Raw genomic sequence first — 23431 nt, forward strand, 5'->3', positions numbered from 1 at the left:
ATGCCCAGTAGTGGGATTGCTGGGTCATATGGTAGTTCTATTTTTAGTTTTGTAAGGAACCTCCACACTGTTCTCCGTAGTGGCTGTATCAATTTACATTCCCACCAACAGTGCAAGAGGCTTCCCTTTTCTCCTCATCCTCTCCAGCATTTATTGTTTCTAGGTTTTTTATTGATGGCCATTCAGACCAGAGTGAGGTGATACCTTATTGTGGTTTTGATTTGCATTCTTTAATGATTAGTGATGTTGAGCATCCTTTCATGTGTTTGTTGGCCATCTGTATATCTTTTTGGAGAAATGTCTATTTAGTTTTTCTGCCCATTTTTGGATTAAGTTGTTTGTTTTTTTGATATTGAGTTGCATGAGCTGCTTGTATATTTTGGAGATTAATCCTTTGTCAGTTGCTTCATTTGAAAATATTTTCTCCCATTCTGAGGGTGGTCTTTTTGTCTTGTTTATTGTTTCCTTTGCTGTGCAAAAGCTTTTAAGTTTCATTAGGTCCCAGTTGTTTATTTTTATTTCTATTTCTCTAGGAGATGGGTCAAAAAGGACCTTGCTTTGATTTATGTCATAGAGTGTTCTGCCTCTGTTTTCCTCTAAGAGTTTTTATAGTGTCTGGCCTTACATTTAGGTCTTTAATGCATTTTGAGTTTATTTTTGTGTATGGTGTTAGGGAGTGTTCTAATTTCATTCTTTTATGTGTAGCTGTCCAGTTTTCCCAGCACCACTTATTGAAGAGGCTATCTTTTCTCCATTGTATATTCTTGCCTCCTTTATCAAAAATAAGGTGACCATATGTGCATGGGTTTATCTCTGGGCTTTCTATCCTGTTCCATTGATCTGTATTTCTGTTTCTGTGCCAGTACCATATGGTCTTGATTACTGTAGCTTTGTAGTAAAGTCTGAAGTCAGGGAGTCTATTACTCCAGCTCTGGTTTTCTTTCTCAAGATTGCTTTGGCTATTCGGGGTCTTTTGTGTTTCCATGCAAGCTGTGAAATTTTTTGTTCTACTTCTGTGAAAAATTTCATTGGTACTTTGACAGGGATTGCATTGAATCTGTAGATTGCTTTGGGTAGTATATCATTTTTACAATGTTGATTCTTCCAATCCAAGAACATGGTATATCTCTCCATCTGTTTGTATCATCTTTAATTTCTTTCATTAGGGTCTTATAGTTTTCTGCATACAGGTCTTTTGTCTCCTTAGGTACGTTTATTCCTAGGTATTTTATTCTTTTTGTTGCAGTGGTAAATGGGAGTGATTCCTTAATTTCTCTTTCAGATTTTTCATCATTAGTGTATAGGAATGCAAGAATTTCTGTGCATTAATTTTGTATTCTGCTACTTTACCAAATTCATTGATTAGCTCTAGTAGTTTTCTCATAGTATCTTTAGGATTCTCTATGTATAGTATTTCTTCTGTAACTAGTGACAGCTTTACTTCTTCTTTTCCGATTTGGATTCCTTTTATTTCTTTTTCTTCTCTGATTGCTGTGGCTAAAGCTTTCATAACTATTTTGAATAATAGTGGTGAGAGTGGACAACCTTGTCTTGTTCCTGATCTTAGACGAAATGTTTTCAGTTTTTCACCATTGAGAACGATGTTTGCTGTGGGTTTGTCATATATGGCCTTTATTATGTTGAAGTAAGTTCCCTCTATGCCTACTTTCTGGAGGGTTTTTATAATAAATGGGTGTTGAATTTTGTTGAAAGCTTTCTCTGCATCTATTGAGATTATCATATGGTTTTTATCCTTCAATTTGTTAATATGGTTTATCACGTTGATTGATTTGCGTATATTGAAGAATCCTTGCATCCCTAGGATAAACCCCACTTGATCATAGTGTATGATCCTTTTAATGCTCTGTTGGATTCTGTTTGCTAGTATTTTGTTGAGGATTTTTGCATCTGTGTTCATCAGTGATATTGGCCTGTAGTTTTCTTTCTTTGTGACATTTTTGTCTGGTTTGGTATCAGGGTTATGGTGGCCTCGTAGAATGAGTTTCGGGGTGTTCCTCCCTCTGCTATATTTTGGAAGAGTTTGAGAAGGTTAGGTTTTAGCTCTTCTCTAAATGTTTGATAGAATTTGCCTGTGAAGCCATCTGGTCCTGGAATTTTGTTTGTTGGAAGATTTTTAATCACAGTCTCAATTTCAGTCCTTGTGATTGGTCTGTTTATATTTTCTATTTCTTCCTAATTCAGTCTCGGAAGATTGTGCTTTCCTAAGAATTTGTCCATTTCTTCCAGGTTATCCATTTTGTTGGCATATAGATGCTTGTAGTAATCTCTCATGATTCTTTGTTTTTCTGCAGTGTCAGTTGTTACTTCTCCTGTTTTATTTCTAATTCTGTCGATTTGAGTCTTCTCCCTTTTTTTCTTGTTGAGTTTGGCTAATGGTTTGCCAATTTTGTTTATCTTCTCAAAGAGCCAGTTTTAGTTTTATTGATCTTTGCTATCATTTCCTTCATTTCTTTTTCATTTATTTCTGACCTGAACTTTATGATTTCCTTCCTTCTGCCAACTTCGGGGTTTCTTGGTTCCTGTTTCTCTAATTGCTTTAGGTGTAAGGTTAGGTTGTTTATTTGAGATGTTTCTTGTTTCTTGAGGTAGGATTGTACTGCTATAAACTTCTCTCTTACAGCTACTTTTGCTGCATCCCATAGGTTTTGGGTCGTCATGTTTTCATTGTCATTTGTTTCTAAGTATTTTTTGATTTCCTCTTTGATTTCTTCAGTGATCTCTTGGTTATTAAGTAGTGTATTGTTTAGCCTCCATGTGTTTGTAATTTTTACATATTTTTTCATGTAATTGATATCTAGTCTCATAGCATTCTGGTCAGAAAAGATACTTGATACGATTTCAATTTTCTTAAATTTACCAACGCTTGATTTGTGACACAAGATATGATCTATCCTGGAGAATGTTCCATGAGCACTTGAGAAGAAAGTGCCTTCTGTGGTTTTGGATGGAATGTCCTTTAACTATCAATTATGTCCATCTTGTTTAATGTATCATTTCAAGCTTGTGTTTCCTTATTTATTTTCATTTTGGATGATCTGTCCATTGGTGAAAGTGTGGTGTGAAAGTCCCCTACTATGATTGTGTTACTGTCGATTTCCCCTTTCATGGCTGTTAGCATTTGCCTTATGTATTGAGATGCTCCTGTGTTGGGTGAATAAATATTTACAATTGTTTTTCTTCTTCTTGGATTGTTCCATTGATTATTATGTAGTGTCCTTCTTTGTCTCTTGTAATAGTCTTTGTTTTAAAGTCTGTTTTGTCTGATATGAGAATTGCTACTCCAGCTTTATTTTGATTTCCATTTGCATGGAGTATCTTTTTCCATCCCCTGAGTTTTAGTCTGTATGTGTACATAGGTCTGAAGTGTGTCTCTTGTAGAGAGCATATATATGGGCCTCATTTTTGTATCCATTCTGCTAGTCTGTGTCTTTTGGTTGGGGCATTCAATCCATTTACATTTAAGGTAATTATTGATATGTATTTTCCTATTACCATTTTCTTATTTATTTTGGGTTTGTAAGTCTTTTTCTTCTCTTATGTTTCCCCACCTAGATAAGTTCCCTTAGCATTTGTTTTAAAGCTGGTTTGGTGGTGCTGAATTCTCTTAACTTTCCTTTGTCTGTAAAGGTTTTAATTTCTCTGTTAAATCTGAATGAGATCCTTGCTGGGTAGAGTAATCTTTCTTTGTTGTAGTTTTTTCCCTTTCATCACTTTAAATATGTCCTGCCCCTCCCTTCTGGCTTGCAGAGTTTATGCTGAAAGATCAGCTCTTAGCCTTTTGGGGATTCCCTTGTATGTTATTTGTTGCTTTTCCCTTGCTGCTTTTAATATTTTTTCTTTGTATTTAATTTTTGATAGTTTGATTACTATGTGTCTTGGCATGTTTCTCCTTGGATTTATCCTGTATGGGACTCTCTGTGCTTCCTGGACTTGATTGAGTATTTCCTTTACCATATTAGGGAAGTTTTCAACTCTAACCTTTTTAAATATTTTCTCAGTCCCTTTCTTTTTCTCTTCTTCTGGGACCCCTATAATTCGAATGTTGGTGCATTTAATGTCCCAGAGGTCTCTAAGACTGTTCTGAATTCTTTTCATTCTTTTTTCTTTATTCTGCTCTTCAGTAGTTATTTCCACTATCTTATCTTCCAGGTCACTTATCCATTCTTCTGCCTCAGTTATTCTGCTATTGATTCCTTCTAGAGAATTTTTAATTTCCTTTATTGTGTTGTTCATCATTGTTTGTTGTTCATCATCTTCTAGGTCCTTGTTAAACGTTTCATTCTCTCTGTCCATTCTATATCCAAGATTTTAGATCATCTTTACTATGACTACTCTGAATTCTTTTTCAGGTAGACTGCTATTTCCTCTTCATTTGTTTGGTCTGGTGGGTTTTTACCTTGCTCCTTCATCTGCTCTGTGTTTCTCTTTCTTCTCATTTTGCTTAACTTACTGTGTTTGGTGTCTCCTTTTCACAGACTGCAGGTTCGTAGTTCCCATTGTTTTTGGTGTCTGCCCCCTGTGGGTAAGTTTGATTCAGTGGGTTGTGTAGGCTTCCTGGTGGAGGGGACTGGTGCCTGTGTTCTGGTGGATGACGCTGGGTCTTGTCTTTCTATTGTGCAGGACTACGTCCGGTGGTGTGTTTTGGAGTTTCTGTGACCTTATTATGATTTCAGGGAGCCTCTCTGCTAATGGGTCAGGTTGTATTCCTGTCTTGCTAGTTGTTTGGCATAGGGTGTCCAGCACTGTAGCTTGCTGGTTGTTGAGTGGAGCTGGGTCTTAGTGTTGAGGTGGAGGTCTCTGGGAGAGCTTTCGCCGTTTGATATTACGTGGAGCCAGGAGGTCTCTGGTGGACCAATGTCCTGAACTCAGCTCTACCACGTCAGAGGCACAGGCCTGGCACTAGGCCAGAGCACCAGGATCCTCTCAGCCACATGGCTCAGAAGAAAAGGGAAAAAAGATAGAAAGAAAGAAAGAAAAAATATAAATAAAAAGAATTACAGTTATTAAAATAAAACCTAAAAAAAGTATTAAAAATAAAAAATTAAAGTTTTTTTTTAAAAAAAGAAAGATGGAAGAGAGCAGGAAAACCAAAAAACAAATCCACCAATGATAACAAGTGCTAAAAACTTTATTAAAAAAAAAAAAGGACAGGCAGAACCCTAAGACAAATGTTAAAAGCAAAGCTATACAGACAAAATCACACAAGGAAGCATACACATAGACACTCACAAAAAGAGAAAAAGGAAAAAAATATATATATCTATATATTTTTAAAAAAAGGAAGAGAGTAACCAAATCGATAAACAAATTTACCAATGATAATAAACTCTAAATACTAAACTAAGATAAACATAAAACAAGAAACCAGTCAGTTGCATACAGCAAACCCCACGTCTACAGTTGCTCCCAAAGTCCACTGCCTCAGTTTTGGGATGATTCGTTGTCTATTCAGGTATTCCACAAATGCAGGGCACGAGCTGATTGTGGAGATTTAATCCGCTGCTCCTGAGGCTGCTGGGAGAGATTTCCCTTTCTCTTCTTTGTTACAGCTCCTGGGGTTCAGCTTTGGATTGGCCCGGCCTCTGCATGTAGGTCGCCTGAGGGCGTGTTTTCTTCCCTCAGACAGGACGGGGTTAACGGAGCTGCTGATTCGGGGGCTCTGGCTCACTCAGGCCGGGGGGAGGGAGGGGCACGGAGTGCGGGGCGAGCCTGCGGCGGCAGAGGCCAGCGTGACGTTGCACCAGCCTGAGGCACCGTGTGTTCTCCCAGGGAAGTTGTCCCTGGATCACGGGACCCTGGCAGTGGTGGGCTGCCTAGGATCCTGGGAGGGGAGGTGTGGATAGTGACCTGTGCTCGCACACAGGCTTCTTGGTGGCAGCAGCAGCAGCCTTAGCATTTCTTGCCCGTATCTGGGCTCCGCGCTGATAGCCGAGGCTCGCGCCCATCTCTGGAGCTCCTTTAAGCGGAGCTCCTAATCCCCTCTCCTCGCGCACCAGGAAACAAAGAGGCAAGAAAAAGTCTCTTGCCTCTTCAGCAGGTCCAGACTTTTTCCCGGACACACTCCCGGCTAGCCGTGGCGCACTAACCCCTTCAGGCTCTGTTCACGCTGCCAACCCCAGTCCTCTCCCGGCGCTCCGACCGAAGCCCGAGCCTCAGCTCCCAGCCCCGCCCGCCCCGGCAGGTGAGCAGACAAGCCTCTCAGGCTGGTGAGTGCTGGTCGGCACTGATCCTCTGTGCGGGAATCCCCCCGCTTTGCCCTCCGCACCCCTGTTGCTGTGCTCTCCTCCGCGGCCCCGAAGCTTCCCGCCTCCGCCACCCGCAGTCTCCGCCCGCGAAGGGGCTTCATAGTGTGGGGAAACCTCTCCTCCTTCACAGCTCCCTCCACTGGTGCAGGTCCCGTCCCTATTCTTTTGTCTCTGTTTTTTCTTTTTTCTTTTGCCCTACCCAGGTACGTGGGGAGTTTCTTGCCTTTTGGGAGGTCTGAGGTTTTCTGCCAGCGTTCAGTAGGTGTTCTGTAGGGGTTGTTCCACATGTAGATGTATTTGTAATGTATTTGTGGGGAGGAAGGTGATCTCCACGTCGTACTCCTCCACCATCTTGAAGGTCTCTCTTAAAAGAATTTTCTTAATTGGTTCTTTCAAAATTCAGTAATGTCTCCCTTTCCTCAAATTAGCATGTCTAAAACCAAACTTATCCCCTTCTCCTGAAGCTGACACATTTCCTATGGACATTTTTGTTACCAGCAGCACCCTGTTTCTTCCGTCACCCAGACTCTAAGCCTAGAATTGATTATTTGTTTCCTCTCTGTTCTTGGCTTTCCAGTCAATTATTACAGCAGGTCAATTTTGCACTGTCTTGCAATTTTTTATTCCATTCCCACTCACATGTATGACTTTCATTATCTTTTAACTGGACTATTGCAGTGGTTTTCTAAATTATGTTTTTTTGCTTTTAGTCTTTTTTTTTCCCCTCTATTTTAAATAGTATCTGTATGGATATTTTGAGAGATGGCTTTATTGAATCATGTCCCTGCTTCAAAGTGAACTCCAAACTTGTGCCCTTCAAGGTACCCTATGGCTTGTGATCTGACTCCACTTTCTCTGAATATTTTAGATTCTGGTACTTTGTTTCCTGGACCCTCTATTTCAGCCAAATATCCACTTTCCCACCAATATGCCTTTTCCAACTAAACTGTCCCCCTGGAATGCTCAAGTTCAACTTTTCATATTAAAATTTTATCTGTTTCTTAATTCTTGTAGCACTTTTGGTGTCCCCCTTTACTGCTGCATTGTATGGTCTTTTCACTTTGCTTCAATAGAAGACATCTCTAAGGCAGAAGCTAGGTCTTATTTTACTCATGTTTACTACATGCTTTCCATAATCTGTACACTCAGTTACTAGCATTAATCTGTTACATATGTCTCTTGGGAATTCTGTGGCTCATGGGTTTAACAATTTGTCCAGGGTCACAAAAATTATATGGCAGAGCTGGGCCTCAGCTCCAAATCCTGTGTATATCTGTGGGTGACTTCATTCTGCCTTACATATTTGTTGGTGGGATAAAGTGATTCTGTTCACCCTCATAGGCATATCCATTATGCTGAACTTTATCTTGTATTGTTTACTTCATCTTTTCTTTTTTTTTTTTTTTTTTTTACTTCATCTTTTCTTGACTTATAATGCCAGAAATGCCAATACTCCGTGGTACGGTGGAAACTGAAGCATTTTTGAAAGTATATTCGGCTGACAGAGAGGCCCAGGGAAATTTAGAAGTTATAGGCAATCTCACAATTATCTTGATCATTTTGAATTCCCATTGGTTCCTGAATTTCTAGGAGGCAGCATTTTTATGCATCATTTTAAGAGCCAGCTTTAGGATGAGTGTGCATTATTTCATTAACCTTTTCCTTCTTGGTATCAAAATTTAGTGTCTATCTTTAGGCTTAAACTTGAAGTTCTTTTGAAGGTACCACCCCTTTGAATGTTATACCTCTGTACAGGCCACCTTTAGATGAACAACCTCATTGTCTTTTGCAGACCCTGCTTATGAAAATACTTTTCCAATTGAAAATACTATACCAGTGTAAACAATGCCCATGGATAACTACGACCTGAAGCGGTGCCTAAGGGCAAGTGTCTTTCCTGTGTGCCCAGTGGCTGCCTACTCTGCAGATGTGCACAGCCAGCTTCTCTTGAAAACTGGAGATTCTCTGGCTCCTTTGCTTGCCATATCCACAAAACTGACTAAGTTGTCTTATAGAGATCTGTATTCTTTTACCCTCAGCAAACAGGCGTGTAGCAGAGCACACTCATGACCACAAGCAGAATTGGCATTTCTCCCATCTGGCTGTGTTCCTCTTGGCCCCAGTTCATGTGTCATTTATTATTGGAGAGAACATAAAATAAAGATGGTTCACAGAGTCATCATATTTTTATCCAGTTTCTTCTGGGACCCAGGATTCATGACAGTTTGAGCCAACTAGGACGTTAAGTCAATTCATCCTTAACATTTCCTTTGTTGTTATATCATACAATGGATGCTTAGGTATCTAGTGCCTAACTTTTTTTTTTTTTTTTTTTTTTTGCATCTGCACAGGCAATTATCAGTTCAAATCCTAAACCCAATGCATACTAGCTGTGTGAATTTGGGCAAGGTATTTAGCCTCTCTAACTCTGTTTTCTCATCTATAAAACAGAGGCAATCTGAGTTCTTGAGGAATATTGTGAGGAAAACAGCAAGTGTGCCAACTTTGACTATCAAATGACTTTCAGAAGTGGGAGCAAACATATTCAACCTTTGAAATATTAGAAAGTACAGACTATCTAAAAACTGTTACCTGTGTCACTACTATAGCTTCTAGTAGCAAGTGGAGAATGTGGATAATTGAGTGTGGCTGGCATTTGCCATCAGTGCTCTAAACTACGTGATGCTGATGGCATTGTAGAGGGAGCTGATCATTGAATCTTTGCCAGGTCTGGTTTCATAACCACCACTAAGCGTGGGTGTGCTATGGAACATCTGAGAATAGAACTATTCCTTGTCAGCCTCCAAATGGGCAGGCACCTGATGTGCCTCTTCCCTTGTTTGCTAATCAGTGGATAATATCCCAAGTCAGTTAAAAAAACAAAACAGGGCTTCCTTGGTGACGCAGTGGTTGAGAGTCCGCCTGCCGATGCAGAGGACGCGGGTTCGTGCCCCAGTCTGGGAGGATCCCACATGCCGCGGAGCGGCTGGGCCCGTTAGCCATGGCCGCTGAGCCTGCGCGTCCGGAGCCTGTGCTCTGCAACGGGAGAGGCCAGAGGCCCGCGTACCACCAAAAACAAAACAAAACAAAACAAAACAAAACAAAACAAAACAAGTCTGGAGGTTGGGATTTATAAGGAAAACTTGAAGGTGACTTCTAAGTAAACTATGGTGGGTATGTTGGCCAACCTCTCACAAAAGTCTGCAGTAATTTGAGTGTCCTAGACATTTATTAAGTGCGTATTTTGTGTCAAGCACTACATTTGGCCTTCGGAATATAAGATGTAATCTAGGAGTCTTTCATAAAGAGTTTAAAATAGTCATTAGGGTAAGCTTAAAGAGAACAGTCTTCAACAGAGCATAGGCTCCAGCAGAAGAGCTCCAATATTTGCTGATTCAGAAGTTTCCCAGAGGACCAAACCTGGTGTCATATTTGAAATGTCTTTGGTCCTTGGCCATTGCCATATCATAAAAATTAGTTTAACATGGAAACTATTAGACTCACTACCAGATTTCACAGTTTTCACTATTTTCTTGGAATGCCATTGGTGTGATACTTTCTTTGTTGTAGTTGTCCCTCCTCTTCCTACTTTTTCCATAGTACTATTTCTTTATAGAGACAAAGTCTCATAGGGCTGTTTTATGAATTGTGATTTAATACATGTAAAGAGCAAAACACAAAAACAGCTATGTGAAATCTATGGAACTGTGGTTCTAGAGTACCACCAGTGTCATTTTATGACTTCTGACCATATTAATAATGAGAATGCAAATTATAGCTAGGTAAAGAGGGTAGCACCATCTTACATTTGGCAGCTCTTCATCCTGAAAATATTGGGCTTCATGGTATTGGCATTAGTTTCCAGAGTGTGGCAAGAGTCTGATGATTAGATTGGTTACTTAACCAGGTAGAAGTGCAAAGGCCACATGGCATATCCATTTCTTCAAACATGAACAATTCTGAGAGTTAGAGTTTAGGATTGAAATGTTAACTCAACAGGGTAATCAGGAGCCTGCAGCCTTAGTGATCGGGAGGGTCCAGTTGTTTTGACAGTTTAAATTTCTGTGATTGTGCTCCTGCAGCTCAGATCCATCTGCTTTCTCCTATCCTTCTTGGTCAGCCCTTTGGATTTCCTTCCTTCCTCCTCCATCTCTTCCCATCTTTCCTTTCCCTTCCCTCTGAGCCTACCCCCTTGTTAACTGAGCTCCTAATACGTGCTAGACACGATTCAAGGCACTGGGGGCATAATCTGTGATTAGATGGAATCTCTACCCTCATGAAACATATTCTAGCAGGAAAGAAAGATGGTTAAATATATAATACAATGTCAGGAAGTGAATATGTACTTCATCACTGACACGTTTTCTTCTTCAGAAAAGCAATGAATTCTAGAGAGGGTCCCCGATACCCAAAGAGTCATTTCTCCATTAATACCTATAATCTGAAAAGTTTGGGCCTCTGAGGGGCCCAGACCCTGAGTGTATTGTGCTTTCCTAAATTAGAAGACATGGTTTCCCAATGCTGGCTGTGGCTTTCAGGGCAGAGGAGAGCACAAGGGTCCCAGGAACCACCCCTCCCCTCCTTCCTTATGCAGCTAATTCAGCCTGGTCTCTATAAACCATGTCCAATCTTTCCTTCTCAACTCATAGGGTAATGCTGAGAAGCTCTGTAGTCTGTATGAGAGCACTTGAATGAAGAAAATGCAAAACTAGATGAAGTGACTCAGTTGGCAAATGATCTGACAGCACAGAAAACAACGCTACGGAGTGAAAATGGTAAGTGAACTTTCAGTGACGCTTCACTTATGAGTCTCAATCCCATAGACTGGTAGAGAGACCACTGAAATGGTGAAACAGTTATTGAGCCTGAGTGGGCACTTAAAAATTCTAGGGGACAAATGAGGCCCTTGATGTTACCTTGTCCACAGACACGCTCTTGTCTGGGAAAGATCACCTCTGTACCACCTTGGGAGTCCCCACCCAGGTCTCCTCCTTGAAGGGAAAATGCAACATGCAGTTGACTGGAGCAGCTTTCAAGATCAAAGGATGGTAGAGGCTGTCCACACAGTCTACAAACATGCCTCTTCATCACATCTACCTCATTGAAATAGGTATTTTTCCTAATTTTCAGTAATGAACCCACACCTCTTTTTTATATCTAAATTTATTTAAATTTATTTTTAAAATTGAAATATAGGTAATTTACAATGTTGTGTTGCTTTCAAGTGTACAGCAAAGTGATTCAGTTATACATATATATGTATTCTTTTTCAGATTCTTTTGCATGGTAGGGTATTACAAAATACTGAGTATAGTTCCCTGTGCTATACAGTAGGTCCTTGTTTACCTATTTTATATATAGTAGTGTGTGTATGTTAATCCCAAATTCCTAATTTATGTCCCTCCCCCATCCCTGCTATCCCCTTTGGTAACCATAAGTGTGTTTTCTATGTCTGTGAGTCTACTATTTGTTTTGTAAATAAGTTCATTTGTATCATTTTAAAAAATTCCACATATAAGTGATATCATATGATATTTGTCTTTCTCTTTCTGACTTACTTCACTTAATATGATAATCTCTAGGTCCATCCATGTTGCTTCAAATGACATTATTTCATTCTTTCTTATGGCCGAGTAATATTCCATTGTGTGTGTATGTGTATATATGTATACACACACATATATATATATACGCATACACATCACAGCTTCTTTACCCATTCAGTTGTGGATTGACATTTAGGTTGTTTCCATGTCTTGGCTATTGTAAATAGTGCTGCTATGAACATTGGTTTCCTCTAGATATATGGCCAGGAGTGGGATTGCAGATCATATGGTAATTCTTTTTTTAGTTTTTCAGACACCTCCATACTGTTCTCCATAGTGGCTGCACCAGTTAACATTTCCACCAACAGTGTAGGAGGGTTCCCTTTTCTGCATATCCTCTCCAGCATTAATTGTTTGTCGACTTTTTGATGATGACAGTTCTGACTGGTGTGAGGTGATACCTCATTGTAGTTTTGATTTGCATTTCTCTAATAATTTGTGAAGCTGAGCATCTTTTCATGTGCCTGTTGGCCATCTGTATGTCTTCTTTGGAGAAATGTCTATTTAGGTCTTCTGCCCACTTTTTGATTGCGTTGTTGGTTTTTCTGATATTAAGCTGTATGAGCTGTTGTATATTTTGGAAATTAATACCTTGTGGGCTGCATTGTTTGCAAATATTTTCTCCCATTCTGAGAGTTGTCTTTTTCCTCTGTTTCTGGATTCCTTTGCTGTGCAAAAGCTTTTAAGTTTAATTAAGTCCCATTAATTTATTTTTGTTTTTATTTCCTTTACCCTAGGAGACAGATGCAAAAAGATACTTCTGTGATTTATGTCACAGTGTGTTCTGCCTATGTTTTCCTTTAGGAGTTTTATAGTATCCAGTATTACATTTAAGTCTTTAATCGATTTTGAGTTTATTTTTGTGTATGGTGTTAGAGAATGTTCTAATTTCATTCTTTTACATGTAGCTGCCCAGTTTTCCCAGCACCACTTCTTGAAGAGACTGTCTTTTCTCCATTGTATATTCTTGCCTTCTTTGTCATAGATTAATTGACCGTATTGTGTGGGTTTTTTCCTGGGCTTTCTATCCTGTTTCATTAATCCATATGTCTGTTTTTGTGCCAGTACCATACTGTTTTGATTACTGTAGCTTTGTAGTATAGTCTGAAGTCAAGGAGCATGATTCCTATAGCCGTGTCCTTCTTTCTCAAGATTGTTTTGGCTATTCAGGGTCTTTTGTGTTTCCATACAAATTAAAATTTTTTTTGTTCTAGTTCTGTGAAAAGTGCCACTGGTAATTTGATAGGGATCACATTGAATCTGTAGATTGCCTCGGGTAGTATGAACCCACACCCCTTTTTTACACTCAGTAAAAGCCATAGTCTGGGGCTTCCCTGGTGGCGCAGTGGTTGAGAGTCCACCTGCCAATGTAGGGGACACGGGTTCGTGCCCCGGTCTGGGAAGATCCCACATGCCGCGGAGCGGCTAGGCCCGTAAGCCATGGCTGCTGAGCCTGCGCGTCCAGAGCCTGTGCTCCGCAACGGGAGAGGCCACAATGGTGAGAGGCCCACGTACTGCAAAAAAAAAAAAAAAAAAAAAAAGCCATAGTCTGTACAATGGCCTACAAGGGTCAGATGCTTGGGCCCCATTATCTCTCTGACCTCTTCTACTTTCTCTTCTCTCATTCTGCCTTGGTCACTTTGACCTCTTTGCTGTGTTTTGAACATACCATGCACACTCCCACCCTAGAGTCTTGCCCTGACTATTTCCCCTTGTCCTGACTATTTCAGCAAAGACTTAAAGATGAGGGTTAATCAAATAGATCTGGGAGGAGTCAGGATTGGCCTTGTTGGGAAGGTGACATTTGAGTGCTCTCAACCAGTTTTCTCCATGTGCTTCTATTTTCATAGCATTTAATACCTTCAAAGACGCTACATGCTTGACATAATAAATAAGTTTGTCATGTCTCCACCTGCCAGAATGTACCCTACACAAGGGCAGGGGTCTTTGTTTTGATCACTGATTTTTGTCAGTCATCTAGACCATGCCTGCCACTTATTGGAGATCCACAAACATTTGATCAATTGAAAGTAGAACAATGTTCCGTTGGCTTATTCTTAACTGTCAACCGCTATTGTTAGTTAGATCTTTTTCCTATATTTTACATGGTGGCAATCTATTTGAGGTTTTTCAATTTCAGTTTGTCATGAGCTTTTTTGTATCTTGCATACTCAATCACTTACAAGAGTGCTTCGAATCCATCAAGTAGATGGACAATGGTTACTTCATCTTGTCCTGTAACTTGCTTGTCTGCTATGAACAGCATGTGACTAGCTGTTTGTCTGTAATTAGAATTATTTTTAGTAATATATTCCCAAAGATAGAATTCCTAGGTCAATGAAAATAAACAATGTGTTTTTGATGCCCAGAGGCACTCACTTTAAAACGAGAGTGAAAACCGTTTATCCTTCTGCCTATGGACACCTCTGTTTCTAGATGTTAATCTAGAGTCAAAGCTAAATTAAAATGAACTGGCAAAATAACAAACCTGGAAATCTAGAAGAGGAAAGAGTTTTGGATTCTAGCAGGGACACTAAGTAGGACTCTTATGCTGGTGACAGGGTGTATCACACTTGGCCTCATTACAAAACCCCCAGTTTGATCTTCTGTGCCATTTAGGATGTAGTCTGTGTGGGGACTGTTCAGTTCAGAGACTAAGCTGGAGTATACCTTTTTGTTCAGCTCTGAAGGTAGTATTGTATACAAGTTTTTTCATAGGCATTGCCTACCTCTCTACCTATTGGCATTAATTTTCTACTCACTTTTTTGATGAGGAAATTGGTGGGTGAGTGAAATGAAAGTGGATCTGAGATGATAATTCTGCTTAGGATGCAGGACCTTTTATTTCCTCCTTTATTCTTAGCTTTACCTTTTGGCTTTTGTACAAATTAAATTTTAGGTATATACCTATCCAAACCTCCCCTCCTCTCACTAGGTCTATGCTCCAGATTTTTTGCTGCTTTTTTTGCTACTATCACCGAAGTTTCTTTTTCATGGCCTGTCCTGGCCACTGATTATACTCTGCTTTCAAAGGAGACCAATAGTAAATGTGAACAATTAAGCCATGTTAAGTGGGTCCTAGTTCTATAAAATATGTGATATGTTTGTCTTAACCCCCTAATTCAGGGGTTCCTAATCCCTGGGCTGCGGTCCACAACCTATTAGGAACCAGGCCGCACAGCAGGAGGTGAGTGGTGGGTGAGAGAGCGAAGCTTCATCTGCCGCTCCCCATTGCTTCCCATTGCTTGCATTATCACCTGAACCATCCCCCACGACCCCGTCTGTGGAAAAATCGTCTTCCACAAAACCAGTCCCTGGTGCAAAAAAAGGTTGGGGACTGCTGCCCTAATGGATTGGCATTTCCCCAGAAAACTTTTAAATATGATGTATCACCCAGAGCTTCTCAGTTTTGGTCTATGCAACCCCAGCAATTGTCAAGACTCTTTTAGGGGAACTAAGTAAGAGGTTAGAACTATTTCATTCTAATACTAAGATTCTGTTTGCTTTTTAAATTCTTTTGCTGCTGTTATTGATGGTGCAAAAGCAATGACGATTAAAACTGCTGGAGCTTTATCACAAGCTGAGGCAGTAGCACCACACTGCAGTTATAATCATTGTATTTGCTGGTCCATACTCAACAGTTTAAAATAAAAAAAGTCAGTTTTACTTAAGAATGTCTTTAATGAAAAAGTAAAAATTAATTATACTACATCTCAACCCCGAGTATATATCTTTTTAATATTCTGTGTGACAAAACAAAAAGTATGCATAAAGCACTTCCATTTCATACTGAAGTAGGATGTGTGATTGTGCAAGTTCTGAGTTGAACTAGCAATCTTTTCAGGAAGAATCATATTTACTTGAAAGAACATTTGACAAACTATGCTTATTCAGACTTAGATATTGCAGATATTTTCTCAAAAATGAACAAAATGAGCCTGTCACTACAAGGGAAACAGCTGACAATATTTGTTGCCAATAATAAAAGTGGAGCTTTTAGGTAAAATTAGATTTCGGAAAACAGTTAGGTACCATCATAAGCTTGATGGCTATCAATTCTTGAAGACTTTTCTTTTTTCTTTCTTTTTTATTGAAATATAGTTGACATGAAATATGATATTAGTTTCAGGTATATAACATAGTGATTCAACATTTATTTATATTTCAAATTGCTCACCACAATAAATCTAGTAACCATCTGTCATACAAAGTTATTTCAGTACCGTTGACTGTATTCCCTATACTGTACATCATGTCCCCATGACTTACCTATTTTATAACTAAAATAAGAAGTTTGTACCTCTTAATCCCCTTCACCTGTTTCACTTAACCCTCCCACCACCTTCCCCTCTGGCAACCACCACTTTGTTCTCTGTATCTATGAGTCTGTTTCTGTATTGTTGTGTTTGTTCCTTTTTTTTTTTAGATTCCACGTATTAGTGAAATAATAAGGTATTTGTCTTTGTTTGTCTGACTTATTTTATTTAGCATAATACCCTCTAGGCTCATCCATGTTATTGCAAATGACATAATTTCACTATTTTTTATGGCTGAGTAATATTCTATTGCATACACACACATACACACACACACACACTGCATCTTCATTATTTATCTATTGAAAGACAACTTAGGTTGCTTCCATATCTTGGCTATTATAAATAATGATGCTATGAATATAGGGGTGCACATATCTTTTCAAATTAGTGTTTTTATTTTCTTCCAGTAAGTATCCAGAAGTGGAACTGATAGATTGTATAAGGTTTTAAAATTTTTTAAAGTTTTTAAGGAACCACCATACTGTTTCCATAGTGGTTGTTCCAATTTACAGTCCCATCAACAGTGCATGAGGGCTCCCTTTTCTCCACATTCTCACCAACACTTGTTATTTGTTGTCTTTTTGATGTATCCATTCTGACAGGTGTGAAATGATATCTCATTGTGCTTTTGATTTGCATTTTCCTGATGATTAGTGATGTTGAGCATCTTCTCATGTGTCTGTTGGCCATTTGAATGTCTTCCCTGGGGGGGGGAAATGTTTATTCAGGTCCTCTGCCCATTTTTAAATCAGATTTTTTGTTTTGTTGATATTGAGTTGTGTGAATTCTTTGTATATTTTAGATATTAACCCTTTATTGTATATATCATTTGCAAATATCTTCTCCCATTCAGTAGGTTGTCTTTTCATTTTGTGATGGTTTCCTTTGCTGTGCCAAAGCTTTTTAGTTTGATTAGATCCCATTAGTTTATTTTTACTTTTGTTTCCCTTGCCTGAGGAAAGAGACCCAAAAGCATATTGCTGAGACCAGTGTCAAAAAGTATATAGTCTATGTTTTCTTCTAGGAGTTTTATAGTTTCAAGTCTTATATTTAAGTCTTTAAGTCATTTTGAATTTATTTTTGTGCATGGTGTGAGAAAATAGTCCATTTTGATTCCTTTCATTTAACTTCCAGTTTTCCCAGCACCATTTATTGAAGACTGTCTTTTCCCCACTCTATGTTCTTGGCTCCTTAGTTGTAAATTAACCGCCCATGTAAGTGTGGGTTTATTTCTGGGCTCTCTATTCTGTTCCATCGAACTATGTGTCTAGTTTTGTACTAGTATCATAAAGTTTTGATTACTGTAGCTTTGTAGCATAGTTTGAAATCAAGGAGTATGATACCTCCAGCTTTGTTCTTTCTCATGATTACTTTGGCTATTCTGGGTCTTCTGTGGTTCTACACAAATTTTAGGGTTATTTGTTCTAGTTTTGTGAAAAATGCCAAAAATGTATTTGGATAGGGGTTGCATTGAATCTGTAGATTGCTTTGGGTAGGAATATTTTAGCAATACTAATTCTTCCAATCTATGAACATAGAATATCTTTCCATTTACTTGTATCTTCAGTTTCTTTCATCAGTGTCTTATAGTTTTCCAAGTACAGGTCTTTCACCTTCTTGGTTAAATTTAATCCTAGGGGGCTTCCCTGGTGGCGCAGTGGTTGAGAGTCCACCTGCCGATGCAGGGGACACGGGTTCGTGCCCTGGTCAGGGAAGATCCCACATACCATGGAGCGGCTAGGCCTGTGAGCCATGGTCACTGAGCCTGCACGTCTGGAGCCTGTGCTCTGCAACAGGAGAGACCACAACAGTGAGAGGCCTGAGTACCACAAAACAAACAAACAAAAAAATTTAATCCTAGGTATTTTATTCATTTTGATGCAATTGTAAATGGAATTGTCTTCTTCATTTCTCTTTCTGATAGTTTGTTATTAGTGTACAGAAATGTAACTGATTCTGTATATTGGTTTTGTATCCTGCAAATTTATTGAATTCGTTTTTTAGTTCTAATAGTTTTTTGATGGAGTCTTTAGGGTTTTCTATGTATAGTATCATATCATCTGCAAATAGTGACAGTTTTATTTCTTTCTTTCCAATTTAGATGTCTTTATCTCTTTTTCTTTTCTGATTGCTATGTCTAGGACTTCCAGTACTGTGTAGAATAAAAGTGGCAAAAACGAATATCCTTGTTTTGTTCCTGATCTTTGAGCCATCTTCACCATTGAGTTTTCACCATTGAGTATTATGTTAGCTGTGCTTTTGTCATAGATGGTCTTTATTATGTTGAGGTATTTTCCCTCTATATGTTCTCTGTCTCTCTCTATGTCTTTCTCTCTCTCTCTCTCCCCTCCTTCTGGGACCTCTATAGCACAAATGTTAGTATGCCTGATGTTGTCCCAGAGGTCCCTTAAACTAATCTCTCTTAAAAAGAGAGATTTCTTTTTTGCTGTTATGATCGGGTGATTTCCAATACCTCATCTTCCAGATTGCTGATCTGTTCTTTGGGATCTTTTAATCTGCTGTTGATTCCCTTAATGTGTTCTCATTTCAGTCATTATAATCTTCAGTTCTGATTGGTTCTTTTTTATACTGTCTATATTTTTGTTGAAGTTCTCACTGAGTTCACCCCTTCTTCTCCTAAGTTTGGTAAGCATCTTTGTGAGTATTACTTTGAATTCTTTTCTGATAAATTGCTTATCTCCATTTTGTTTAGTTCTTTTTCTGGAGTTTTGTCTTGTTCTTTCATTTGGAAAGTATTCCTTTGTCTCCTCGCTTTGCCTAACTCTTTGTGTTTGTTCCTATGTATTAGGTAGATCAGCTCCATATCCTAGTCTTGAGAGAGTGGCCTTATGTGTGGCACAATTCCCCATGGTCACCAGAGCCAGTTTTTCCCGGGGTTCCCCTGTTTGGGCTTCATGCACCCTCTTATTGTGGTTGGGCCACAATTGCTGTGGGCACACTGGTTGAGGGGGCTGGCCCCAGGCCTGGCTGGCTGCATAGCTTGGTTGTGACTGCTGTAGGTGTGCTGTGGGTCACTTGGGGTGACCCCCAAGTGGGAGCTTCTTGGAGGGGGTGCTGATGCTGGCCAAGGTGGCTCACCAGGTTGGACGGGGTAAGAGCCACTTTGGAGGGGCACCAGTGCCAGCTCGTGCCACCTGCCCGATGGAGTGGACATGGAGTGGCTTTTGAGGGGCCTTCCAAGGTGGGTCCTCAAGGGAATGTTGGGGCAGGGTACACTGTGTTAGCTAGGTTGACTGAAAGTAACAGAAATGGTGCCCACCAGTCCTGGGCCAGCCAGCTAGGTGGCAGAAGAGTTAAAAAAATAAAAATAAAAAGGTGTGCACAAGTGCTTCTGCCACTGGAGAAAGTTCTGCCAGATCCCTGCCCCTCCAAAATATGTCCTAATATTAGTCAATGAATTTCCTTCTTGTACGACTCAGGTGTTTTTCAAGCTGTTGCCTCTCTATTGGACCAGGAGCAAGTGAGTTTGTACACAAGCATTGTCTGCAGTTTCCCGCAGTCCTCTGGCCCTCCCGGCCCTAAGCTCCACTGGTTTTCAAAGCCAGACATTACGGAGGCTTGTCTTCCCGGTGCAAGAACCCTGGGCTGGGGAGCATGATGTGGGGCTTGGACCCCTCACTCCCCAGTGGGGACCTCCACAGTTGTGATATCCCTCCCACTTATTAATTGCCTTATCGGGGGTGTGGGCTCTGATTAGACCATGTCTCTGCCCTCTTACCCATTCCCCACATGGCCTTTTCTTTATAGCCTTAGTTGTAGAAAATCTGTTCTGCTAGTCTTTAGACTGTTCTCAGAGATAGTTTTTCTATACGTAGTTGTAGTTTTGGTGTGTCCATGGGAGGAGATGAACTCAGGATCTTCTAACTCCCCCATCTTGAGCTGAACCTTAAAGGCTTTTCTTATGAGATAAGTGGTGATGTTAACAGATATGATTTTTTTTAATATTCTGTGATGAAATGTGTTAACATTTGGAAAATCTGCATAGTTCAGTAAACGTATACTTTTCAAATCACCACTGCTTGATGTTGCAAAATCATGTGTAGGTAAAAGATCCATTCAAAGTTTAAGACAGGTGCATGAATTTTAATGTAACAGAATAAAAAATTCATTTATAGGGATTATACCATTAACCCTTAAGAAACTTCTATTTGTTGAGTTTTGGTACAGTATCAAACAATAGTCACAATTATCTGAAAAGACTATGAAAACACATCTCCCTTTTCTAACTACTTATCTATGAGAGGCTGGATTTCTTCATATGCTTCAACCAGAACAGTTGGATTCTTCAACCAGCTGACTTTTATTAAGCCAGAGATTTAAAAAAATATAAAATAAGCTTATTTTTCTCACTAATTTTTTGTTTGTTTTGGAACATAGTTTTCCCTCTAAAAATCGTTGCTTCTGTTAACATGTCATTAAGATTTTTATTATGTTAAAATGAGTAAATACATACCTTAAATTCCTCTTTTAATTTCGAATACACTGTTAATATAAAACTCATGTAAACAAAATCTCTGTGGGGTCCTCAAAATTTTTTAAGCGTATAAAGTGTTCCTGAGACCCAAAAGTTTGGGAATTGCTGTTTTAACCCAAACACTCTTATAATGTTGAGAGTTTTAGAACTTGTTTGTAGCAAGAGGGGTGGGAATCATAAATATTTGAGGCTTTTATTATTGCACTAATTGCATAATAGAAGTAACTGCCTTTGATCAGGATTGGCTCTGCTTTAATACCATTTCTAATAACCAAGGCATTTCTCACCTATCATTAATGAAGTAAGCTAAGCTGGGAGAGTAGACTAGAGTGAAATAAAATTTACCCTTCTCTTGGTCACATTCTGTACCATTTAATGACGCTTTCTAATAGTTATTTAGCAAGTCAGTCTACAAAGTACATTCACACTCATTTAATTTTCATTAACAATATTTTATCGCCATCCTCAATTTACAAATGAGGCAAAGAAGTTGTAATTATCTAAAGATCATATGGTCAGAAATGTGTAGAGCCACATAGTACACAAGGGAGCAGGGCACAGAAGAAAGAATGCGTTCCTCAGGATTAGGAGCTTAACTTGAATCTGCGTCCATTGCATAGCTGGTAACCAGGTTTGTGTCTCAATCACGTTTAAGTCAGTTACCATATTTTCCCTTCTGAAAAATGGGTAACATAATACCTATGTTATCAAGTAGCTATGAGAATTAAATTAGGTAATATATATAAAGTACTTGCTCTATGGAAGATTCTCAATAAATGGTAGCTCACTCTCGAGAGTTCTGGAAAGGATCATTGCCATGGTTTGCTGATAACTGGACCCTCGACTCTTTATAAATATCAAAAATATGTGGATCATATTAGTTGCTCTTAAGCCAACAAGTTAAGTGGGAGAGGCAGTAGATAAGAAGACCATGATTAACTTATTTTGTGAAATCTTTTTGTAGGCGAGTTTCTAAAAAGGCTAGAAGAAAAGGAAGCTCTGATAAAGCAACTTTCCAGGGAAAATATTACCTTCACTCTGCCGATTCAAGACCTGAAATGGCAATTGGCAGAAGAGACCAAAGTCATGCATCTATTGTTTCTCACCAGGAGCTTGACTGTATGTTAAAAAAAAAATAGTGCTTGCTAGGTCAGCCTGAATATCTTCTCATATAAAAGAAGGGGGGAAAGTGCCCTAGAAGTTATGGAAAAAGATGTGTTGGATCTTATACGTGCCAGGGAGGACTCTGATCACTGAAGGAACATCCTCAGTAATTTAGATCACTTCTCTAGTTTGTCAGATTTAGAGCAAACAAAGTATGCATTTTCATTTTGCATTATTGCTAGAACAGAAAGTCGGCAAAGTTCTTTATGGGTCTTTGATTCTGAATTGCACAAAGAAGTGGAATTAAATAAAAGAGCAGGATAAAATGAATGGGGCTGGATTAGCTCAATATTATTTCAAATTGTCAATATATTATAAATATTAGTCATCATTAGTCATTTCTTCCCAAGAGAATATATAATGTTGCTCGCAGGTGACCACAGTGAAAGTGGTTCTTTAATGTTAAAGCATAGTGACTAAGATGAGAGATGGATTTTTGAGCCCTGGTATTCAAGTCTGTTCTTAGTTCATATTCAAGGCCTCTTTCTTACTAAGACCCCAAAAGACTTCACTTGCATATAATCTCACTGCAACTCTTCAGAATTCAGTTTTTAAATGTTTTATTTTATTCCTTCCACTCTCCTTATTTTCTATATCATATGTACATTTTCAAATTACTGTCATGATTTGTGCATCAGACATCATGCTAGACGCTTCTCTCATGCCATATAAACCTTCATATATAAGTCATATGAAACTGGTAGAATTATATTTTTTTACATGAAGTAACCAAGGCTTTGAGAAGACAACTCATCCAAGGTCATACAGCTGGTAGTATACTGTGAAGGAAGTTTAGCAGGTTGTGAAATGACTAGATTTATAGTTTAGAAGATCTCTCTGGCTGACTTCCCAGTGGCTTCCAACTGGCATACAAGGCCCCCTTTCTTGGCTCCGGCCTCCTTTTGTGACCTTACCTTCCACAGCTGCCTCTGTCATTTACTCCCCTCCAGTCACCCTGGCCTCCTTGCTGCCCCTTATACAAGCTGTCATCATTCAGGCCTTAGGACGTTTGTAGCTGCTATTCCCACTGTTTGAAGGCCCTTCCCCAAGGCCTTTGGGGGATGATGAGAAAGAACCAACCATTTCTCATCATGTCAATCTGTTTTACGTTCTCAGTGCAGTCAGCAATTTTATTTAGTAATTTTTGTACATGATTGTTTTACATATCCTCTTACTCCTTTTAGCTCTGTTGGACAAAGGCTTTGTCTCCATCTCTTTTACTTCAATTAACACTATTGCTTAGAACAGGCGCTCAATAAATATATATTAAATAAGAGGAAGGGTGGCAATTTGAAGCCAAGTTTCCCAGATTCCAAAGCCTGTGTCCTTCTTAGGGCTCCTCATTCACTGCCCAAAGGTGTCTGCCTGAGACTGCCATTAACCAAGCCTTGTGCTTTCAGAGCTGCATCTACCTAAGAAGATGCTGTTTCCTAATTTACATTGAGGACCCATGAGGACTGGCAGCGACCCTGGTTCTTCACACTAGACTAGGTTACCTCTTGGGAATGATGTTGCTAGGTTAACCAGACCACCCCTTAAGTGCCAGCAGTAGTCATTAAACTGAGCTCTACTGTCCAGTAA

At 39.3% G+C, this 23431-nt stretch overlaps 1 protein-coding gene across 1 annotated transcript in view; it reads left to right on the forward strand.

Moving 5' to 3' along the window:
* MYH15 (myosin heavy chain 15) overlaps positions 1 to 23431 on the forward strand; it is a 168509-nt gene that overhangs the window by 105494 nt on the left and 39584 nt on the right. Inside the window, 3 exon segments of the mRNA XM_067737164.1 lie at positions 10916 to 10946; positions 10949 to 11041; positions 21651 to 21769. Coding sequence (XP_067593265.1) covers positions 10916 to 10946; positions 10949 to 11041; positions 21651 to 21769 — 243 coding nt within the window.

The sequence above is a fragment of the Pseudorca crassidens genome, chromosome 5 (genome assembly GCF_039906515.1).
Source record: "Pseudorca crassidens isolate mPseCra1 chromosome 5, mPseCra1.hap1, whole genome shotgun sequence".
NCBI classification, from domain to species: Eukaryota; Metazoa; Chordata; class Mammalia; order Artiodactyla; family Delphinidae; genus Pseudorca; species Pseudorca crassidens.